General features: G+C 43.9%; 1 protein-coding gene across 1 annotated transcript in view; it reads right to left on the bottom strand.

Moving 5' to 3' along the window:
• Positions 1-6,026: 6,026 nt before the first annotated feature.
• Positions 6,027-8,448, bottom strand: part of LOC120019310 (clathrin coat assembly protein AP180-like) — a 35,422-nt gene continuing 33,000 nt past the window's right edge. The window contains exons 5-10 of the mRNA XM_038962609.1: positions 8,138-8,240; positions 7,709-7,802; positions 7,202-7,313; positions 6,864-6,970; positions 6,665-6,706; positions 6,027-6,092 (exon numbers count right to left, since the gene is read on the bottom strand). Of these exons, the coding sequence (XP_038818537.1) occupies positions 6,027-6,092; positions 6,665-6,706; positions 6,864-6,970; positions 7,202-7,313; positions 7,709-7,802; positions 8,138-8,240 (524 nt within the window). The remainder of the gene's footprint in view (positions 6,093-6,664; positions 6,707-6,863; positions 6,971-7,201; positions 7,314-7,708; positions 7,803-8,137; positions 8,241-8,448) is intronic.

The following is an 8,448-nucleotide window of genomic DNA, read 5'->3' as shown; positions in this document are numbered from 1 at the left end:
CGCAACCAGAAGCCATGGATTACAGGCAACATCCGCACCGAGCTAAAGGCTAGAGCTGCCGCTTTCAAGGAGTGGGACACTAATCCAGACGTACATAAGAAATCCCGCTATGCCCTCAGACGAACCATCAAACAGGCAAAGCATCAATACAGGACTAAGATTGAATCCTACTACACCAGCTCTGACGCTCATCGGATGTGGCAGGGCTTGAAAAATATTATGGACTACAAAGGAAAACCCAGCCATGAGCCGCCCAGTGACGCAACCCTACCAGATGAGCTAAATGCCTTTTATGCTTGCATCAAGGCAAGCAACACTGAAGCATGCATAAGAGCACCAGCTGTTCCGGATGACTGTGTGATCACACTCTCCGTAGCCGATGTGAGCAAGACCTTTAAACAGAACAACATTCACAAAGCTGCGGGGTCAGACGGATCACCAGGACGTGTACTCAAAGCATGCGCGGACCAACTAGCAAATGTCTTCACTGACATTTTCAACCTCTCCCTGACCGAGTCTGTAATACCTACATGTTTCAAACAGACCACCATAGTCCCTGTTCCCAAGAAGTGAAGGTAACCTGCTTAAATGATTACCACCCTGTAGCACTCATGTCTGTAGCCATGAAGTGCTTTGAAAGGCTGGTCATGGCTCACATCAACACCATCATGCCGGAAACCCTAGACCCACTCCAATTCGCATATCCAACACCATCATTAAGTTTGCTGGCGACACAACAGTGGTAGGCCTGATCACTGACAACAATGTGACAGCCTATAGGGAGGAGGTCAGAGACCTGGCAGTGTGGTGCCAGAACAACAACCTCTCCCTCAATGTGAGCAAGACAAAGGAGCTGACTGTGGACTATCGGAAAAGGAGGGCCAAACAGGCCCCCATTAACATCTATGGGGCTGTAGTGGAGTGGGTCGAGAGTTTCAAGTTCCTTGGTGTCCACACCACCAACAAACTATCATGGTCCAAACACATCAAGACCGTTGTGAAGAGGGCACAACAACACCTTTTCTCAGGAGACTGAAAAGATTTGGCATGGGTCCCCAGATCCTCAAAACGTTCTACAGCTGCACCATCGAGAGCATCCTGACCATTTGCATCACCGCCTGGTATGGCAACTGCTCGGCATCTGACCGTTAGGCGCTACAGAGGGTAGTGCGTACGGCCCAATATGTCACTGGGTCCAAGCTTCCTGACATCCAAGACCTATATACTAGGCGGTGTTAGAGACTTGTCAGAGTCTCCAAAAATGGTCAGAGACTCCAGTCACCCAAGTCATCGACTGCTTTCACTGCAACCGCACGGCAAGCGATACCGGATCACCAAGTCTAGGACCAAAAGGATCCTTAACTACTTCTACCCCCAAGCCATAAGACTGTTGATCAAATTAATAAAATGGCCACCCGGATTATTTACATTGACAACCCCCCTGCCCCTTTGTTTTTACACTGCTGCTACTGGCTGTTTATTATGTATGCATAGTCACTTTACAAATTATCTCGACAAACCTGTACCCCCCGCACATTGACCCGGTACCGGTACCCCCTGTATTTAGCCAAGTTATTGTTATGTAATTTTCTTGTGTTACTTTTAAGTGTAGGGGGCAGTATTTTCGTTTTTGGCTAAAAAACGTACCCATTTGAAACTGCCTATTTCTCAGCCCCCGAAACTAGAATATGCATATAATTGTCAGATTAGGATAGAAAACACTCTAAAGTTTCCAAAACGGTCAACATTTTGTCTGTGAGTTTAACAGAACTGATATTGCAGGCTAAAACCTGAGGAAAATCCAATCAGGAAGTGCCTCTGTTTTTGAAACCTCTCTGTTCTTATGCATCCCTATTACCCATTTAAAGGGATATCAACCAGATTCCCGTTTCTATGGCTTCCCTAAGGTGTCAACAGCCTTTAAACATAGTTTCAGGCTTTTATTTTGAAAAATGAGTGAGAACGATCAAATTGCGTAAGTGGATAGGTGGGGGCTCTCAGAGTGAGTTGTGCGCAACAGAGAAAGGCGGCCATTGTTACTCCCGGTCCTAGTGAAAAACCAACACTCCCGGTTGATATATTATCGAATAGATATTTGAAAAACAACCTGAGGATTGATTATAAAAAACGTGTTTCTGTGGACATTTTTGTCTGCGTTGTCGTGAACGCTTTTTCCTGTGGATTTCTCAGCATAACGGTATTTGGTATTTGGATATAAAAATATCTTTATGGAACAAAAGGAGCATTTGTTGTCTAACTGGGAGTCTCGTGAGTGAAAACATCCGAAGATCATCAAAGGTAAACGATTAATTTGATTGCTTTTCTGATTTTCGTGACCAAGTTCCCCGATGCTAAGTGTATTTAATGTTTTGTCGAGCGATCGATAAACTTACACAAATGCTTGTATTGCTTTTGCTGTAAAGCATAATTTCAAAATCTGAGAAGACAGGTGGATTAACAAAAGGCTAAGCTGTGTTTTGCAATATTGCACTTGTGATTTCATGAATATGAATATTTTCTAGTAATATTATTTGACTGTGGCGCTATGCTATTCAGCGTTGCTGATGCCAATTATCCCGGATCCGGGATGGGTGGTTCAGAAAGGTTAAACTTTAGTTTGTTTAGTAAATATTTTCTTAACTCTATTTCTTGAACTGCATTGTTGGTTAAGGGCTTGTAAGTAAGTATTTCACGGTAGGTCTACACCTGTTATATTCGGTGCATGTGACAAATACAATTTGATTTGATTTGACAATTGAGTACTTTTTCCACCACTGCCAATAACACACCAGATTTGAGTGTAACCAAGGAGCTTGCAGATGCATTTTGGGATAGAGTTCACCTAAGGAAAGGAAGCCTCAGGCGAAATCTAGCATGTAGTGGTCAACCACTGTTCTCATAGCAACTTCAGCACCAATCTCCATGGTAACAACATCAGCCATGCCTAGAAACAACCAGCAGCATCACATCTCTAGGGAAACTAGCTACACCCGCCCACAACAATGGAATCAACACACTCTCCATACACAAAAGCAAATATACAAATGGATGCACCGAGCAGTGGAACACAGCCAAACACACACATACGAACATCCATACAAATATACATCCATTTACACAGACAGACCCCACACAGTCACATATATACACATGTCCTGTAACCCACCGGCAGCAGCGTTGGCGGCTGGGGTTGTCGTGGAGGCCGGAGCTCCGCCCTCAGCAGAGGCATCAGAGGTGGGAACAGGGGTCGAAAACGCATCTGATAGCCAACACACACACAGATGACAGAGAGAGAAGTAGAGAGAACAGGGAAAAGAAACACAAGCCAGAGATAATAAGTCAGTCAAGGAACTTCAGAAAAGGAAGGTCAAGAAGCCACTTAAAAGATACTGTGTCTGTAGAGTTCAGAAATACTACTTTTACTTCATTAAGGTATTTCATGTACTTAATATACGGTATGGTACTATACTGTAGATTAAATACTTATGTCATGTCAGGTATGCAATATTTAATATATTTGATTAATATACTTATTAACAAATTGAGTTTAGATTAGTTACAAAACATTTACTTTGTGGCATGAGTGATTGACAGGTAAAGGGGTGAATAAGAATACAGACAGAAGGCACAGCAGAGTGTACGGAAGGTAGGCTTTAGCTACAACTAAACTATAAAGCGGTAACTAGGTCTTTTGCACTACGTAACTGGACAAGCGTGGCACAGAGTGAACCCAGAAGCAAAGCAAGATTTCTCTTAGGCCAGGGTTTCCCAAACTCCGTCCTGCCCCCCCAACCTAAAGGTGCCCCTCCCCCCGGCTGCACGTTTAGGTTTTTGCCCTAGCACTATACAGCCGATTCAAATAACCAACTCATCATCAAGTTTAGATTATTTGAATCAGCTGTGTAGTTCTAGGGAAAAAAATAAAACATGTACCCAGGGGGGAACCCAGGTCTGAGTTTGGGGAACCCGGTCTTAAGCGGTAATAAAGAACGTGACTGATTGATAGACTGGCTTTTCTCTGAAGTTGAGGAAAAGCTTTTGGACTATCAAACAAAAAGAAGCATGTGAAAAATGTATGAGTAGCATGTATGAGTGTGTCTGTAAGTGTGTGCATGCTTGTCTCTGTGTGTATATGTACAGAATGCATACCAGTATGTGTATATGTACAGAATGCATACCAGTATGTGTATATGTACAGAATGCATACCAGTATGTGTATATGTACAGAATGCATACCAGTATGTGTATATGCGTGTTGACTGACATGTTCTGACATGTTTTGCAAACATGTTGTGTTTGTTTTGGGGTATCTATGTCACTGTGTGTATATGCATGTACAGAACACTGTATGTTCTGTGTGCATGTGGCGGGTTGGTTTGGGTTGAACTGTCCAGCAGAGATTCTGTTGTAGAGAATCCTCCAGAAGCCCACTAACCTCCCAGCAGATCCATATTCGTCGCGCCGGGGGTGGGGGCGGCGGCCACGGCCGCACTAGGGGGAGGAGCCAGAGAGACTCCTGGCTCCGCAGCTGCAGGGGTGGACGTTACACCAGCGGGAGAGGGGACGGGTTCTACAGCTAGGGTGGGGTCAGGAAGCATGGACTCGCCCATTTCTGCAGGTACCCAAAAGGTGTACCAACCAACCCCAAAACAAGATACCAAAACAACCCCATGAATCAACCCAAAATACCCCACAGGATCCAAAGCAACCAAAAAAATCCCATTAGAAAGAAATGAAGGTACCAAATCAACCCAATTTAAAAATAAAAAAAAATGTTTTTTAAAACATCCCATTAGAACCAAAACCAATAAGGAAATGCGGGGGAGGGAAAGAAAGAAGAGAGAAAGAAAGGGAGAGAAAGAGACTGCTTCCTTAGACTAGAGCAACACTATGAAACACAGTGGGAGATCTATAGGAACTGACACATACTGTTAACACACTAGAGAGGTTAATACCAGAGGCACTGTGGGATAGCACTCACCTGATCCAAGGAGGTCTGTGGCAGCATCCCCAGAAGAGCATGGGAGAAGGTGATGGGGGGGAAAATGCAATTACATGACTGTTAATTAGATAATGTAACTACGTTTTAATTAATAATCAAGCTATGTATCAAGTTTTGATGTGGGACATTACCTCCCCAGGATGTAGGGGCTGCTGAGGCTCCTACTGACGGACCAGAGGAGGAGAGAGGGTCCAGATCTAAGAGAGAACTAGAGCGAGATAGAAGGGTGGAGACAGATGGAGAAATGGTGGCAGAGAGAGAGAGAGGATGAAAGGGAAAATATTCCCTTATTGTCCCTTATTCACCATTTTATGAAATAAAAAAGAAACAGATAGAATCCTAAAATGCCAGAACTGAGGAAATCGCTGAGGAGATGAGTTAAATGCTGCGGTAGGCAGAGGAAGTGGACACTCACTCGGTGGCTTCTTCAGGTGGTGGCGCTAGGGTGGGCACGGCGGCTGCAGATTTGGCGGGGGTGGAGGTCGGAGACACGTTATTGGTAGGGGACCCCTGGAATACAGAGAGAGAAATGCCTATTTGTATCCATGTGTTGTTATATGAGCAGAAACAGAAAGGCGGTGAAAATAATGTTTAATCATCCACTCACCTTTGTTGGAGACCTGAAAGAGAAAAGGAATTGTTAATATGACAACTTCATCACAGCTAGATATCACCTTTCAGAGCTGAAAACATATACATTGAAATTACTTATTTTCATGACTTTACAATAAACTCATCTGTCAGACCCCAAAGAAAGTGTTTATGCTCACCCTTCACTGTGATCCCCAATGATGAACAGAAAGGAACAAAGAGAGAATAACTATTAAAGTAAAAGATAATAACAGAAAACCGTATTCAGAACACTATAGTGCTGGGACAGTACAGAGCCCAAGTTATGAGTTTCCCTCTAGTTTTTCTCACCCTGTCATTTCTCATGTACTATTTTCTCTGTGTAAAGACACCTATGGAGACATTTCCACATTTTAGCTCTTTCAGAAATGAGTTGGTTAGAGACAGGGTCCTCTTACCCCTTCTTCCCCTCCAAACTGTTCATGTGTGTCTCCAGAGACTCCAGGATGCTGCTGGGAGCCTGAGGAGAGAAGAGAGAACCAATCAAAAACACAGTAACTGTAGGTTTATGGCACGAACTTCCTCATTCCGCCGCATGCCAACACTTCAAGTAAAGCAACACCCAATTCTATTTCTATGGCAGCACCACTCCAAACCCTTGGTTTTTAACTCACCACACTATCCCACCTTTGTATAAACTCAATGTCCTGTAGAATGAAGTGTTCAGGAACATTTTACTTAAACTCTACCATCTGTTGTGCAAACGGAAGCACACACACATATGCAAACACACACACAAACTGCAGTCAGAAGTGTCAGTCTGTAGAATGATCCCATGCCAACACCCCATCCTCCAAACAGGCACTCTGCCAAGCCACCCTGTGTCTCTATGGTTACCGGGTCCTCAATAGGCTTAAAGGGACAGTCCTCATCATCCGAGTCTACTAGGTCCGTCACCACCCCAGGGTGCAGACACTGGGATCAGATCGGGGGGGGGGGGGTTATGATGGATGAGACATCTCTGTGTGTGTGTGTTTGTTACAACTATTTCATCATCCTTCCAGAGAGTAAGCACAAAAACAAGTGACTTACATAGTTGATGTCAGGAATATCATTTTTGTCCACTCCGACAGTCTGTAGAACAAAACACAGACAAGAGACAATTTCACAACCATATCAGGGCATCATTCTATTTGAAGTACAGACGGACACTGTATATGAGGAAGCACTGTGTTAGTTTCATTTGGAGTTAGTTAGAATACACCCTAATCCGTTAGGAAGTTTCCTTTACCTCAGCAAGCTTCATGAACTCTCCGATCTTGGTGACCCTGGTCAGGAACCTCTTATAGATCTCTAAGGCCTCCTTGCAGTCGCTCTTCTTCATCTTAAAGTATTTCTCTACAGACATTTAACAGTTGTTGTGAAAAAGAGCATCTGCTAAATGGCTACATGGTGAAAAGAAGTCATGTATCTATTAATTGTTGACAAAGAGTCTGTCTCAAATGGCCCCCTATTCCCTTCTACTTTTGACCAGGGCCCATGGGGCTCATATGGCTCTGGTAACAAGTAGTGCACTATATAGGAAAAATGGTGGCTTTTGGTATGCATCCAATGAAATGTCTAGCTCACCTAATAGATTGATGACCCCATCGTTGTAGGAGGCAAACAGCTTGACCAGATCCTTGAAGAGCAGCAGGAACCCTGCGTTGATGATAGGGTTATTCAGCTCCTTGGGATGGACCTGGGAGAGAGACCTTTTTATTTAACCAGTCATGTAGTATAAAAGAAGAGCATCAATTAACTCAAGCAATTAACTAATTTATTAAACTCCAGCAATATTCTGCTGTACCGAAACATCACCAATTGTACACCCATACAGAAAGATCAAGGTCAATAGAACGAATAGCATCATTGCTATTGAGAGAGAGAGAAAGAGGGAATATAAGGTATTAAGAGAAGAGAAGAGAAAGAGTAAAAGAGAATGTTAAACAGGAAAATAAACAGTATTCTTTGTGGCCTGACATACATTACAGTTTTCAGCTAATGACCATCAGTCATCCGAACACAAGTCCCAGAGAGCCAGACAAACAGAGACAAACGTAACCAAATCAATGGTGACCAGCATGTCCAACTCACATCAAACTCCAGCAGTGTGTCGATCTGGGTCTGCAGGACAGGCATGCCTTTCAACAGCTTTTCTGGAGTCATTGTCCTCATCACCCCCTCAGCACTGAGGTGGAAACACACAGGGAAGACCATGAAGAGGGCCTCATGGATGAGGTGAATGACAGTATGAGGTGGGCCTCTGTGATGAGGTGAATGACAGTAGGAGGTGGGTCTCTGTGATGAGGTGAATGACAGTATGAGGTGGGACTCAGGGATGAGGTGAATGACAGTATGAGGTGGGCCTGAGGGATGAGGTGAGCCTCAGTGATGAGGTGAATGACAGTATGAGGTGGGCCTGAGGGATGAGGTGAATGACAGCATGAGGTGGGCCTCACTGATGAGGACCTCAACAATGCGGACGTAAAAGGATTTTGAGAGACAGGGAAGTGAGTGACGCACCCCTTTTTGACTTTGGTGAAGTCGAAAGCCATCTGGCGGTAGGCGAAGGCCCTCTCATTGAGGTAGCGGCCATAACGTCTGATGAACGTAGACATGTCATAGCCTGAGGAACATATTGAGCATCACATTCACATCACACCAAACATATAGCTCCTGATAAATCCAATGGCTAATGACTAAATGCATGTGCTAAGCTCATACATTGTTTCATTTAACATTCACGGTTTCATTAAGGAAGAAGTTGATTTAATGCTGTAACACATTAAAGACAGTATTTTATCTTATGATTGATCTTGTCAATCAGTTAACTT

The sequence above is a fragment of the Salvelinus namaycush genome, chromosome 24 (genome assembly GCF_016432855.1).
Source record: "Salvelinus namaycush isolate Seneca chromosome 24, SaNama_1.0, whole genome shotgun sequence".
Taxonomy (NCBI): domain Eukaryota; kingdom Metazoa; phylum Chordata; class Actinopteri; order Salmoniformes; family Salmonidae; genus Salvelinus; species Salvelinus namaycush.
The sequence above is the reverse complement of the archived record's forward strand: the minus strand, read 5'-3'. Positions and strand labels throughout refer to the sequence as shown.